The sequence below is a fragment of the Akebia trifoliata genome, chromosome 4, assembly GCF_017979445.1.
Source record: "Akebia trifoliata isolate Shusen 1 chromosome 4, ASM1797944v1, whole genome shotgun sequence".
Lineage (NCBI taxonomy): Eukaryota > Viridiplantae > Streptophyta > Magnoliopsida > Ranunculales > Lardizabalaceae > Akebia > Akebia trifoliata.
In genome coordinates this window covers 8,358,912-8,373,807 of record NC_141378.1, presented here as the reverse complement: position 1 = coordinate 8,373,807, position 14,896 = coordinate 8,358,912, and the positions used below count along the sequence as shown (strand labels likewise).

The 14,896-nt window shown below is 34.4% G+C and overlaps 2 protein-coding genes across 2 annotated transcripts; both read left to right on the top strand.

The window, feature by feature from the left end:
* Nucleotides 1-5: 5 nt before the first annotated feature.
* On the top strand, nucleotides 6-5,949 carry XCT (XAP5 family protein). The gene is made up of 13 exons (XM_086439099.1): nucleotides 6-233; nucleotides 526-742; nucleotides 941-1,006; nucleotides 1,103-1,167; nucleotides 1,260-1,360; nucleotides 2,846-2,924; nucleotides 3,050-3,126; nucleotides 3,215-3,276; nucleotides 3,365-3,496; nucleotides 3,598-3,651; nucleotides 4,329-4,394; nucleotides 4,765-4,839; nucleotides 5,549-5,949. Exons 2-13 carry the CDS (start codon nucleotides 572-574, stop codon nucleotides 5,597-5,599), a joined length of 999 nt encoding a protein of 332 aa, XP_086295225.1. The 5' UTR covers nucleotides 6-233; nucleotides 526-571; the 3' UTR covers nucleotides 5,600-5,949.
* Nucleotides 5,950-6,740: 791 nt separating this feature from the next.
* Nucleotides 6,741-14,688, top strand: LOC147403505 (translocon-associated protein subunit alpha-like). Its single transcript, XM_086439100.1, has 8 exons — nucleotides 6,741-6,901; nucleotides 8,334-8,486; nucleotides 8,572-8,622; nucleotides 9,011-9,099; nucleotides 11,216-11,293; nucleotides 11,442-11,645; nucleotides 13,864-13,935; nucleotides 14,285-14,688. Exons 1-8 carry the CDS (start codon nucleotides 6,844-6,846, stop codon nucleotides 14,333-14,335), a joined length of 756 nt encoding a protein of 251 aa, XP_086295226.1. The 5' UTR covers nucleotides 6,741-6,843; the 3' UTR covers nucleotides 14,336-14,688.
* Nucleotides 14,689-14,896: the final 208 nt, after the last annotated feature.

The following is a 14,896-nucleotide window of genomic DNA, read 5'->3' as shown; positions in this document are numbered from 1 at the left end:
GTTTTAAAACCCACTTCGAAGGCCCCATCTTCTCTGTCAACACCAAACCCTAGAAATTTTTTCTGCTTCTTTCCCAACTTTCTGACTGGATTGAGAGTTGAAATCGGAAAAATCGAGAACTCCTCCTTTCTCTCTACTCGTTGGAACCAACGAAAATCTGCAATTTTTGTTGTCTACAGTTTGGAACAAAGGAACCCTAGCTGCAACCGAACCCTAGACTTCATTAAAAAGAGGTATTTTTCTCATCTCTCTCTATCTCTAGATATTCTTATACCATTTTTCCAAAAATGTCTTGGTCAATTAAAGAAAAAAAGAAGTAGATTTTTTTCTTGCCTGGAATTTCAGTTTTCAGTTACCACTGTTGTTGAAGATGGTTTGCTTATTTGTTCTTTTGTTAGATTTTTAAGCTAAATTTTGAGCATTTTTCCAAACTGGGATTATAAGCGAACTTTGTTGAATATGTCCAAGCCATCTCAGTCAAGTTTATCTTAATTTATCTGACATCGACCCAATCTCTGCAAGCAGTGCACAAGAGAGCGAGTGAGAGAAAGAAGCGAAAAAGGAGGGAAAGATGTCTGGGATGGGAGATGGGTACGTGGGTACGGCCCAGGACGCGGTTAGGATACGAAGACTGGAGAAACAGAGAGAGGTGGAGAGGAGGAAGATTCAGGAGCTTAAGAACAAATCCGCTTCTTCAGGCGGACAGACTGGTCTTCTCCAATTCGGCTCCGGTACTTCTGAGGTATAGAAGCAAGATTATAGTTATAACCCTTTTCTCTCTCTCTCTTGGGGTTTATTTGAATCCAAAATCTCATCTTTCAGTGTCCTTAGGGTTTATTTTGTTCTTGAGTAATGGTACGTGACTTTGGATCTTTGCGTTAAACATACCCAGTTAGTAAATTTGAGTAATTTAGGATTTTTCATCAATGTTTTGTTTCAGATTCTGGAGTCTGCTTTTAAAAAGGAAACTGTTGGACTCGTTACTAGAGAGCAATACGTTGAGAAGGTAAAAAAATGGTTTTAACTTAATCCTTATTTTAAGTTGTTTAATTTGAAGATTATAGTTTAAATCCAAAGATACTTGTTTGAATTTGTTCGATAGAGGGTCAATATTCGAAACAAATTTGAAGAGGAAGAGAAAGAGAAACTTCAAAAGTTACAACAGGAGTGAGTTGGATTTCTTAGCTTAAAAGAGCTTTCTTAGTAGAATTTTTGATTTTTTAAAATTTAAAAATTTATTATTATTATTGGTGTTATAGGGAAGAGGAACTTCAATTACAAAAACGTAAAAAGAGGAAAATAAAGGGGAATTCACGCTTGTCTTTTGCTGATGATGTTGATAGTGGAGGCGATGAAGAAGGTATGGACGACAATGGGTATTTTTCTCGACATTCACATTGTTTAATAATGTTCTTGGTGTTATGAGAGTTTTTTTTTTCGACATTTCATATTTATGCCAACATAAATATGAACCTGAATTTGATGTTCTTCTATTGTACTCTAGTTTGAAGGCTTCATTTTCCAAGCATGTATTTACCACAAGATTTCATTTGTTTGATTCTATATTGCTTTGAAAGATTTATGTATGAAGAAGCAAATTGATTTTTTGTTTTTGTTTTGATTGATAAGATTGAAAAGAAAAGAAGGGAACAAAGAGAAGGGGAAAGGTTGAGATGACCGTCACAAAATAAAACAAAACAAAAAGAGAAAGAAAAGAACAACAAGCTGCTAGGGCATTTCAATGTTACAAACGAAATCCCATCGAGATAATCAACCTTCAACCGGATTATCGCTACTGCTATGGATCTGTTTTCGGCGATGATAATCATGCTCTCCTCACCCCAAGCATGTGGTTCCAATTTTATCTTTCCTTTGCTCTTTTTCTTCCCGATTCTGGATCTGACCTCCTCCTTCAAGAGAGCCCAATCCACCAAGTTGGATTTAGCTTTACATACCACAGCTGCTCGCCAGACCCCAAAACAATCTTCCCTCGGAATAGTACCTGTTTTAGCCTCCCCTGAACAGCCTGAGCCGCCTGGAACTTTGATTCTTTTAATGTTTCAATTTATATCTTTTAAGAATTCAATTGATGAGCAATGTAAGAATGACACATAATGGGGACAATGAAATCTAAAATCTGTGATGAGATTATTAAAGGAAGGAAATGCTGGGTTTGTGGTATGAAAGAGTGTCAAGAAACATTACTAAAAACCATAAGGGCAGTGATTTGTTTTTATGTTCTGGCTGCCCCTGGTCTCCCCTCCACGTGTCACAAAATGATTGGGTGGTGAGGAGAAACCTGAGTCAAGTGGGTGATGGTGAAGAAACTAGTAGTTGGGCGTGCCTAAATTGTTGATTAAAAATTTCCTACTAATAGCATTTGATATAATTGTCATACAATTTGTCGCGCAATTAAGTAGTAAACTGCTAATTAAGGCTTTATATGGTCACACCTAGCATAGAAGACTGAATTTTTTTCCAATGAAAAATGTCATCCGGAGTCCCAGATAATGAAATTTTTTGTGGAAGAAATCATTTTCTTTTGATAATTTTTATGTCACCCCAAATCAGAAAGCAATGCTGTGGAAGGAAAAAAATTCATTGGAATTTGGAGGGATAATTCATTTTCTGGTAAATTTTTTTTTTTTTTTTTTCTAAGCAACCATAAAGGGTCTATTACACTTTTCTTTTACTCCTTTGGTTGTTAAAAATTTAATCGTCTTCTTCTTTAACGCTCTTCCCCATAAGGGAATTCTAAACACAATTATTTTTTAAGTTAATTCTGAATCTGCTGGAAAACATGGTTTCATAACTTTTACTTCTCATGTCTTGCTTCTTACTACAGAAAATCAAGAAACAAAGAGGCTTGGGCAGGGGAAACTTGGTAAGGATCCTGCAGTGGAGACAAGCTTTCTGCCAGACAGGTATTGCATTTTTAGCTATTTTATTATGTAGTTGGTATGAAATAAAGCAATTTAGGTTTATTTCCTGCTCTCTTGGGGCTTGGGCTTGATCAGTGAACTTTGGGGTGCTGAGGATAATCTTTCAGTGAGAGAGAGGCAGAGGAACAAGCCGAGCGGGAAAGGTTGCGAAAGCAGTGGCTCCTCGAGCAGGAACAAATTCGAAGTAATTATCAATTCTAAAACTGTTGTAATGCATGAGCATATATGAAAGAAGGAATGGTGTGTTGAGTTAGTTTCTGCCATTGTTTCAGATGAACCCCTTGAAATTACTTACAGCTATTGGGATGGTGCTGGCCACAGACGAGTTATGCAGGCTAGTACAGAACTTTCATTGCATTTCCTTGATTTTCTTCATGGAAATACATTTTGTTATTATTTCTTTTTTGGGTATCTGTTTTCAGGTACGTAAGGGTGATACAATAGGAGGGTTTCTTCGGGCTGTTCAGCAGCAACTTGCACCTGAGTTCCGAGAGATTCGAACAACCTCAGTGGAGAACCTGCTTTATGTTAAAGAAGATTTGATCATTCCTCATGTGAGTTCTTTCTCAAGTAATTGTTTTCTATGCTCTACTTTCGATGTGTGCTGACTAGGATCACCTATTTCTTGTTTTTTCCTTGTATTTTGGGAGTCCAGCAGCATAGTTTCTATGAGCTAATCATCAACAAGGCAAGGGGCAAGAGTGGACCGGTAATTTCCAACTTTATTTATTTGAAATTAGGTGGTTTTGGTTTTTAAGTGCACTTCTTGGCTTTTGCTTTTCAAAGATAAGAAGCTAACCTTTACATGGTACGTCTCATACTTAGCTCTGGACACTTGAATTCATGTTGATTATAACGGTGCACCAGCCAACTATTTCACTATGGTGCTTTTGTTTAGAGAGTTCCACATATCACCGTGGGAAGTGATATGTGGATCTTGCTGTTTTAACAGTCGAGACTTTAGTTTTCTCTTTGGATCCATTGCCAACGTTGAGATATCTGAGATGTTGAATTTGAAAAATCTTTTTCCAGCCTGAAATAGAGTTTGTTGTTTCTAAACTAGTGTATTGATAATCTCATTAAAAGACTGTTTAAACGAATTAATTTCTGGAGGGTGCTCTTGTGGCCTTGTAGACGTGTGCGTGTGCGCAATCCTTGAGATTGATATCATGTGAATCTCAAGAAATTTCCGTAGTATGGATCTGGTGATGATTCCTCCATTGGCTGATACAAACACACCTCATATTCCCTAATAATGCTTTGTGATGCTTTATTAGAAGAAATTCTACTAACATTCTTTAGATTTTTAATGTATTACATACAATTCCCTTTTCAAACTTGACAGAAGTTATTAATGTGATTTCTTGCCGTCCATGTTCTACACAGCTTTTCCACTTTGATGTTCATGAGGATGTGCGTACAATTGCTGATGCAACAAAAGAGAAGGACGAGGTATCTTATTTGGCTGTGTACCTGTAGTTGACTATCTTTTAGAAATCAATAAATGTTGGAAGTTATTGAAATATATTATAATGACAATTGAAGTTACTACAATTATAATATTATTATTTTTAATTAACATTTTAAATTGCATGCCCACATTGGTATGTATGACTTAGCTTTCAGAAAATGCCAAGTTAAATGGTTTATTTTGGGGAATTTGCATATTATATGTATGTTCCTATTGTATTTTGTTATGTTGCAGCTTCAATTGTTAGACAATTCAGGTTTAGTTCAGAGTAGTCATGCAATCTTGAGCGATGTTTTGAATCTTGTGTGTCTGAAATCATGCATACTCATTTTTGTTTCTGATATTTTTCAGTCCCATGCTGGTAAAGTAGTTGAGAGGCACTGGTATGAGAAGAATAAACACATCTTCCCTGCTTCAAGATGGGAGGTACACTATCTATCTATCTATCTATCTATCTAACCTTTGAAAATTTTTTTTTCCCCTTTTCGATAGAGGTCTGGAATTTTGAATTCTTAGTATCATTAGATTGTGTTGGTTTTTATATATGGTAATATACATAGAGCACATCATTTGCTTTCTGAAGAGATCGGTATGTGTGTTTCTCTTTATATCATTTGCCTTCTAAAGAGATGGGTATGTGGTAGTCTTTGAGAAAGAATTTAATGGATTGAAAATTCAAGGTGTTGGCTAGGAGAAGATTTCTATCCTTCTTGGAGGTTCCTAGGATAGGGCAAGGTTGAAACTTAATGTTGATGGGAGTGTTCTTAGTACCAGTATCCAGTCAAGATAAGATAGGATGTTTATAAATTACCAAAGAGAAATTGTTAACATATTTCTCAAGTCCAGTAGGAATAATTAACTAACTCAAGTGATGGTTTTGTCAAAGCTTGGTACAAGCTCTTGAGATCGATTTTTGGGTCTTTTGTTGGTGGATGACTTAAAGAGGCTCGAGTGTCATCAATTTTTTTTTAAAGTCCCAACTTGAAGGGGGCCAATGAGTTAGGCAAGCGGTATAGATTTTGTATATTTTGAAATTCTGTTCTCTGGCTGTGAATTTACTTTTACTTGTATAAAAACAATAATATACATGTGTTTCTGAAAGCTTTTTGATTCCCCTCTTATTTTGTGGTTACAGATATATGATCAAACGAAAAAATGGGAGCGTTATACCATCCATGGGGATTGATTGATTGACTTGTTTTCTTCTCTATTTGTATTGCTGATATCTCAACTATAATCTACAGCTGTTTTTAGCATTTTATACTAAAAGAGAAGAGGGTTTTGGAAAGAGAATTAAGTATATATCTTTGATGGAAAGGAAAGGAGCTACAAGTGAGTGGCATGTTCATGGCTTCAAATAATTGTTGAATCCAAACATGGTTACTATGACTTGGATTCTTATTATTCTCACAGTATGACTTATCCAGGTTGCCAAGGCTGTTAATGGATTAATTTTGGATCAATCATGTACTGATAATCGCATAATGTGTAGATATTTTGTTTAGATACATGAAACATGGATTGTTTGGCAGCCAACACTAGGGAGCCAACAAGGAGCTGACAGTATTTGTCCGTTTTTTTTATTGGATTGGGTTGTTTTTTTTGTGAGCATTATATCTATGGTGCGACTATCCTCATAAAAAATTGCCCCTGGTGATGGGCTTAGAAGCGCCAAATTGAACTAATTTTTTCTGAAGAGTATCTCCCTCGTGATAGAGATCATCTTAATTTTGAAATAAAAAAAAATGTCATCCAATCCTTAATTTGTAAGTTGTATAGGACAAATTTTGACTCTAATGTATATCTATTTGGGATCATATGTTTATCCATGAGTCAATTCTTCTTATGTCTAGATCCTGACCCTATTTGAATTGGGTTGGGATGGGTTGATTCATGAAAAATGATTTTAAAAAAGAAAAAAAGAAAAAAAAAAAAAAAAAAAAAACCATGATTCCAACCATTTAGATATAAAATCCAATAATTGGAATTTCTGCGTGTCTTGATAATATATATCTTGGAGTTACTTATCTCAAGGATAAATTTTTATCATTGGATTGTATATTTAAACGGTTGGGATTGTCTAATCTGATCAAGACAGATCTAAGTGTCATCAAATTCATACATAGTGTGACCAGATCAAATTGGATCTAGTAAAAACCCACCCGATACAATTAGTATCAAGCCGGTAAATTCTGGGATCAAGCTGACCTGATCAGGCACGAAACCGATTTATCGACAACTTTTACTTCTATTAACACGTCAAAATTCATCAGTAGACTAATTTCAAAAAGGATTGGTGTGTTTTAGTAAAAGTTTGTGTGCCAATAGAATCTCTCAATTTTTGTGTGACGAAGGTTACTATTGAGGGCTGAGGCAGCAAATATAATAAATTCCACTAGGATTGGTGCGCTCGTCTCAAACTCTGGTTTCATGGCGATAAGGATTTTGTTCTTCGCTCTTCTCATGCTCACGTCTCCCTTCCTTCAAGGTCTTTCTTCATCTGCGATTTCTGATTTTCAGATCTAAATTTGTAATCCGTTACAATAGTTTATCTTTTTTACTTAAAATTTTCAGTCATTATCATTAATTCTTCTGTTGTTTCAAATATTCCCGTTTAACCAAATCCATATTTTCTCAAGTCTTCTTGCAATTTTATTCAATTAGAGTTTTTATTCGCATGCAAGGAGTCGTCTTTTGTTAGATTTTTGCCCCATTAGGTTTAGGTTTCGACCGTTTCATGCGAGCTTTCTTAATCGAGATTTTGATCGCTCTGAACAAGTACTCCATGTGGACATACGAAGCAATTTGGACCTTTTGGATTTATTTTTCTAAAGTTTGATTAAGTTGCCAATAAGTTTTTAGATCTGTATGATTGGAATTGAAGTTCACCTTGTTTGATCTCAGGAACTTAATAGAAACAGCTATTATATAGGATGATTTACCAAAGGGATCGACTAGTTGCACTCTAACATTAAAAAAACTACTTTTTTTTTATAAAAAAACCTCAATTTTAACCTACTAATTGCACTTCACTATGGTAACCTTATGAATTAGGGGCTTATTCATCTTCCCATGGCTTATTCTATGTTCGTGCTCTATTTTTTTTTGTGATTGATTTTACACATGTTCTGATTGACGCCAATTGAAGGTATTAGTTTTCTAATTCATATTTAGATTTTGTTTAGAAATTGATAAAAGCCTATACTTTGATCTTATCTCTTGGAATTCAAAGATCATTGATCAGCTTGAAGTGCCGACATGAATTCCAACGAATTTCTTAAACCTCACAATGTCTTTAAAATCGTCAAAACCAACCCTCCTTGATTTATCAATCTGAATATATGGTGATTAGAAGAAGAAGAAGAAAAGGAATGCAATCTTTTTTCTATTATTTTTGGAGTGTAATCATCCAGATGAAGTGCAAAGGGGAAATTTTAAGTAATGGAGTGCAATTGGTAATGGGTGGTGTGCAACTAGTTGGTCCCTTTACCAAAACTTGTGCTGAACATTGAAAAATTACCTAAACGGCATACTGTTCATTTTAATTCTGAAATCGGTACTTTTACCAATTTCGAAAATTAAAATATTTTCGTTAAAGTTGGGGGGAAAATTCACTGTTTTATAAAATAAATTTTATTAAAAAAAAAATCTTTTTTACTGAAATTAAAATGAGGAAGTATTTACTGTATTATAGAGCAGGATTTTTTTTTTTTCACTTTAATGAAAATATTTTAATTCCAAAAACAGTAATTTATCATTTTCGGAATTAAAATGAACAGTGAACTGTTTTCGGAAATTTTCCCTATTGTATATATTTCATGTTGTCGTCGTCGTTGTTGTTTGTTTAGTTTCCTCTTCAATTTTTGTACTATTTTGTCTGTTAATTGTTGCCCTCACCATTCTCTAGATTTTCTTGTCAGTTGCTAGGTGTCAATTGGATTCAGAAGTAGAAGTGGCTGAAGGAGGTGATCTTGGAATTGTTGGTGACGATGTCCAAGATTTCGACTTCGGGAATTTTAGTCCAGCTCAAGGGGTTGATACAGTTTCAGTTTTTCCAAAAAATCCTGCAAAGTGTAAGAATACCAGCTTTATAATGGATGCCAAGTTGCTGTGTTACTTGATTGTTGTGTTAATTTGCTTCTATGCTCTATGTTGCAGTGGTGGCAGCAGGGATTGAGACTGAACTACTAGTTGGATTGAATAACGAAGGTAGTTTTTTTTATCGTTCTTAGTTGACTTTGGCTCCTATTGCTTCAACTTCTTGGTTTTTCAATATTTTGGCATATAGTTGTAAGTATTTTAAAAGGCGTTTAAGACTGATATCTCGAGGATCACCTTGGGGTGAGGCCACTGTCTTTTTAAAAACCGTAAAAGTTCATGCAGTGTATGTCTCATATACTAAGGCTTATACCTCATGCCTTCAAGCTTATGCCTCACACTTTGGGCCTTTGAAATGTTTTGCACCATGCCTTCATGTTTGATATTATTGTGTCATAATATGCATCTTTTTGGTTAATTGCGTCGATATATCTCTTCCTTTGTTGTTTTTGGTGTCCACAACTTCACTTAATTTCTGCTTTCTGAATGGAAATTACAGGGGAGTCAAGCTTGAATGTCATTGCCATAAAGGCCAGTCTTCATCTTCCTTTTGATCATCATCTGTTGGTTCAAAATCTTACGACACAGGTAAGTTCAACACCAAAATTTGGAAGGCCCAAAATGCCCCCTCCTTTACAATTAAACGTTATATAATCGGGTTATTTTTGTCAAAACCAGTAAAGTTACAATCCCACGTCTCTACAATAACGTTAGTTTGTTTTCAAAATTACAAAAGGTTTTCAAAATTACAAAAGTATCCGTTTCACTATGTAATCTTCAAAAACCATTTAATTAATATTTTAAATTACAAATAAGCCCTTCTGTGATACATGTGTGTTTGCACATGCCACCTTCTAGGATAAGCATAATATGTACTTATTGGTTCCTTAATCTATTTCCAACCTTTTTCTGAATCTGTATGTTTGAAAAAATTGTTTATGTCTGTGCACCTTTGTAAATTTATATTAGTTGGTAGCTGTGTGATGGTGCTATATCTGTCCTTTGCATGCAATGGATGCACTTTCTGACTGAGAATCCATAAAACTCTTGTATTGTAAGTAGTTAATTCATTTTGATCGAGTCCTTTCTGTAGTGTGAAAGTGTTGGCAGTAAAATGGCAATGGAATGTATTGGTTTTCTAAAATTGTGATTCTTGATTTATTGTTATTGATTTCTATACTTGGAAGCATTTGACAGTTTCAAGATCTGGAATGCCTATTAATATTTACAGAAAAACTTAAAATGATTCATTTTGAGATTGAATGCCTGTATATTATTATTTCCCAGTGTATATTAGTAATTTGGTTTCTTAAAATTTCTTTTCTGCAACTTCTGTATGGCGGAGATTATGACTTCATGCTCCAACTGGATGTATGTAATTTCTGGTATTGTGGTAAACCATAAATTGTAGAGGGACTGTTGATTAGAGCTCCTTATGTTTGCTTAAATGCTGAATTAGTCCCAGATGGAATTATAATTACCATGGCCACAAAAGGGCAATAACAAAAAGTCAAAAAGTAGCTATTGAAATATTCCCCACAATCCCTTGGGTGAGATGCTTCATTGAACTAAAATGTGATGTGAGAGAAGTAAGCTGCAATAAAAAAATGTGAGGTGAGGGGATTGCCACACCTAAGACCTGCATGCATTCCCAATTTTTGCAAGCATTGATGCAATTTGAAGCACAAAGAATCAAGTAACACTAGTTCCTTTTTTCAATGTATTTATCTATAGCCAACTTGTAGTTTGGTGCATTATTTGTGATCGATTGTACAACACGTTGCTCTTTAACTTCCTTTACCACAATATCAAGAAATTTAAACAATGATTGGCATCCTTAATAATATTGGAATGCATCAACAAATGAAAAATAAAAAATTGTCCTCCTGCCCCTATGGATGGCTAGTAATGAAAATCTCCCAACAATACTACTTAATAAGTGACCCTGTCTTAACCCAAGTCCTTATCACCTCTGCTGTCATTTCGCCGACAGTATTCACCTCCTCAAGAAGCCAATTATGCATTTCATACATGGATGGGGTTTCTATTGACACCAATAAGCACCAACCAATTGTATTATGCTTTCAAAGATGAGGTATTGCAATTTGCAATTCTCGAAGAAAAACCTTCCGTCATCCTTGCATTACTTATTTATGTGTTCATTTTTTATGGGTAGGCTGGACTTGAACCCATGAAGTTTCTTTGCAATGTGTCTAACCAACTGAGCTATGGGCCTAAGCCCTTATTTGTATGTTCGTTTATGTTAGTATGCTATGCAAACATGGTTACTCACTGTGCATTTTAATATATTCACGAGTCTTCTAACTACTCTATGTGAAACGGCCCCATAGTAGCCAGATCTGGTGCAGATCCTGCACCTTCTATTGGGGCACCAAGATAATACCCTGTATTAGGCATGTAGTTAGATTTTTTGTGTGCCATACGCCTCTTGCTTTCTCCCTTCAAGAAATAATCTTTTCCTTCCTTAGCATCTTTGGGGTACTCTAGAATTTGGAAACACTTATTATTATTATTTGTCTGTGGGGTGGGGGGTCATCCACAGGATGATCCTTCATAATACCAACCAATCTATTGATGAGAATTTAGTGCCACTCTCAACTACTTAAAGGAACAAAATTATACACTAAATTAATTTATTTTAAAGTGGAGTTTTGACATGTATATGCTTCTATTGTCATGTCAGGAGTTCCACAATGCGTCAGTGCCACTGTCAGCTCAGGCAACCTTCCCATACATTTTCACTGTTAACAAGTACTTGCAGGTACACTATCACATAGTGTCATTGTAGTAGGAATGGCATGCATTGCTCTTATCATGATATGAGTTTTTATTCTACATTTGGAAAGCATATATGACACTGAAGCACATGTTGTTTGATCTTATTCATCTTTTCTCTATTGTACTCACAGCCTGGAACATTTGATCTTGTGGGTACTATTATTTATGAGATAGACCAGCAGCCATACCAGAGCACCTTCTATAATGGTACAATTGAAGTTGTTGAAGCTAGTGGTTTCCTCAGCATTGAATCTGTTTTCCTCGTAACTCTCGGAATTGCCCTACTTGGGCTATGTGGGTTATGGGTACATGGTCAAGTACAACAACTTTCCAAGGTAAATAAATTATTTTATTGAATATTTAGTATTTTTTTCAAAGAATTTTCTGATAATATATTTCTAATATCCATGATAGTGAAGTCAGATGGTTATTTATTTGTTCTTTAATAAATGAGACAACACCTATTTTTTGATCATAATATTCATTCTAATACAGAACTTGGGAGCATAATTCATCCAGGTCTGTTGGAACATAATCTTAGCGTTTTACCTATTACAAAATTTCCAGATATTTTTTGATATTATGTTATGTTTATATATGTAGATTCCTCTTCTGCTGCTACAACAATTTAAATCCATTTGTATTCACCATTGAATAATCAAGTAATAGGCTGTTATTGATTATGGAGATCAGGGCTTGCATTGATATATTGTTCAAGAATCCTCAAATTATTGTCTCAATAATCTTTTAAAAATGTATTTTATTAACAGATATAGTTTTATTAATAATGAGTGAAAATATTTAAATAATTGAAAAAAAAAAAAATCAATCAAAAGGAAATTTTATGAAATTAGTATGCAGCTACATTTTATAAAAATAGATGAATACTACTCTAGCCTATATGATAGAAATAGTTCCTGAAAGAAAATATTGATACAGGACACTTCAGCTACACATTGCTGGATGTAAAACAGTACTTGTCCCTTAAAGTTCTCACTGAAGTTGGAGCTTTGAGTTTTTTTATTGATTGGAGTCATACCAGTCAATAATATTGCAGAGATGTCTGACCTCTGTAAAAATGTTGTTGCAACAACATAAATATAATTCCATTCTCTACTTAGGAAGTAATAATATGTGATGTAGGACAACCTAGGCTTTATCTATTCAAGGTCTGACTGTTCTGCTTTTGGAAAAGTAGGGGAAAGGCTAACTGGGTGAAGAAGAAGATTGAATAGTTAAAAAGATAAAAAGTTTAGGCCTAAAGGGCTAAGTGGTAAAGGCTAGATGCAAAGTTTTGCAATCAGGTGTTATAATTAGATTTAGGGGTATGGGGTAGGATTAGGTAATAGGGTATAGGGTAGATTTGGAGGAGATATTAATGAATAAAGTGTTTATGATGAAAGGAGGATTGGATGGGTTTCGTGATGGGGTTGGAGGATTCTTCATGGATTAAAGTCAGGAAAAAAATAAATAAATAAGAAGAGAAGAAGATGATATATTTACCTTGTAATCACACCAATGATTTTCATGACATCACCAAGTTGGATTCTCCCCAAATCTAAGCAAAGAAATAAAAGAAAATTCTGTAATTTTTTTTATGTTTATTCATTCATTCATAGTTCTCCTTCAACAATCTATTACATTGTTTAAATAGAAAAACAAATGAATTGCTATAATTTAAAGGACTTCTAATTTGACTGTACATTGTATTCGAAGGTAACTTTTCTGAAATAGTATCTTTCTTGAAATAAAAACTTTTCAAAAATAGTAACATTTGTAATTGGACTGGAGCTCTTCTACTGAACTTAAAATACCTAATAATAAATTTCTAAAACAAGTAACACTCAAATAATCTAAAAAAGAAAAAAACTATTTTCCTAAAAAATTTTCAACTCATTAATAGCTATAAAATCCATTAAATTACGCCCCCTGATCTCTGATGGAATTATTAGAAATAGAAAAATGATACTTCGCTTAAAAAACTAAAAGAATAAATCATGGTGCTAAAATAGAAAATAGGATATTTATCTCACTGTGAGTATACCTGTGTCTTGGATTTTGGAAATGAGGTATCACATTCTCTTTTCCCATACCAGTGCGTGTATTGTTATCCAGATCTGGACACCTTAGTGAGGAGCATCTCTTATATTTGTGGAGAAATTTTTGAAGTTCTATAATTGATAATCTTATATTTTCCTTCCAATTTTTTTTTAAATTTATTCTTGATGAGAGTATTTTAACTTTCCTGCTGAGATCATGGGAATGACTTTGATTCAGATCTGATGGGTATCTAGATAATGCTGAACAAGCATGTTGTTTGATGTGGTGGAAATATAACAAAATTTTTATGTTCCAAGTGTATTTCTTGGTAGAAGGAAAGTAGTTTGATATAAGCTTTAAGCTGATGAAAAACTGCTTTAAGATAGGATTCCCACCGTTTTCCTGCCATTTAACAGCTGTTTTAATCTATATATTTTATAGAAATTAAAGAATTTTCTTTTCAGTCATAATACTCATTTTATCTGATGTGCACTTGTAATCTTTCTCTCTCAGAAAACCAAGAGGGTGCCTAAGGTTGAAGTGGGGACTGTCACTACAACTGCTTCCATGGATGAATGGTTACAAGTAAGTCCTTTATGCATCACTGCAGACACCTATAAACTTTATTCATACCTTTTTGTCGCTCGTGCGTTTTCAATAATTGTTCTCTTCATTTTTAATATTTAAAAACAAAAAATATTTACTTTTTTCTCGACGAAAGTATTAGGAATCACATGGCCGAGTTAATGAATTGTCTCAACGATTTGTGGAGTTGAACTTGGTGAGTTGATTCCATCGGGTTTTGAGACCAAGTCACCTCGAAATCCAATATAGTCTAGTTCACTTTACAAGTTTAAAACTATGATTGAAACCCTCTTTTCTTTTGAAAGAAATCATCACTAAATTCTCTCTCTCTCTTGGTATTGGTGGTCAGGGAACTGCATATGCTCAGTCATTGTCCAACAAGTCAAAGAAGAAGAAGTAGAGGGCATTTTTGCATGAAAAAATTGCAGGACAGTGCAAGTTCTTGTTACTCACAATAGACATTGTGGCTTTCATGAGGGCCCCAAAAGCTCAGGTACTTTGAAGTCTAAAATTTTCCTTGTAAGGGCTCTGCCTGGCTTTGTTGAGTTTGGAAAAAGCTTTTGAAGCAACTAGACTCGTGAATTTTCCTTGTCATCTTTCTTGGAGCGTTGAGCACCATCACAGAGTTGAGGCTTCTGAAGCTAAAATTTACAATTTTGTTTAACTCTTAAATTCCTGTTAGATGGTCTCATACATTCCCATTGTTGATACTAATTATACTAAGCTTAATTCTTCCTATTTGATGTTGTTTGATACGTGTATTGGTTGCGTGGTGTTTTTGTAGATAGAATTTTGAGGTTGAATAGGAGGGTAAAACATTTTACCTTAGAAATTGAGGATGACTAGTTATGGGAAGAAAAATCATTAGTTTGAAAATACAAGGATTGTCTCAAATATTCACCAAAACATGTATGGATAAACTAATAACTGCATAGCGCCTTCAAAATTATTTTCTAGATAG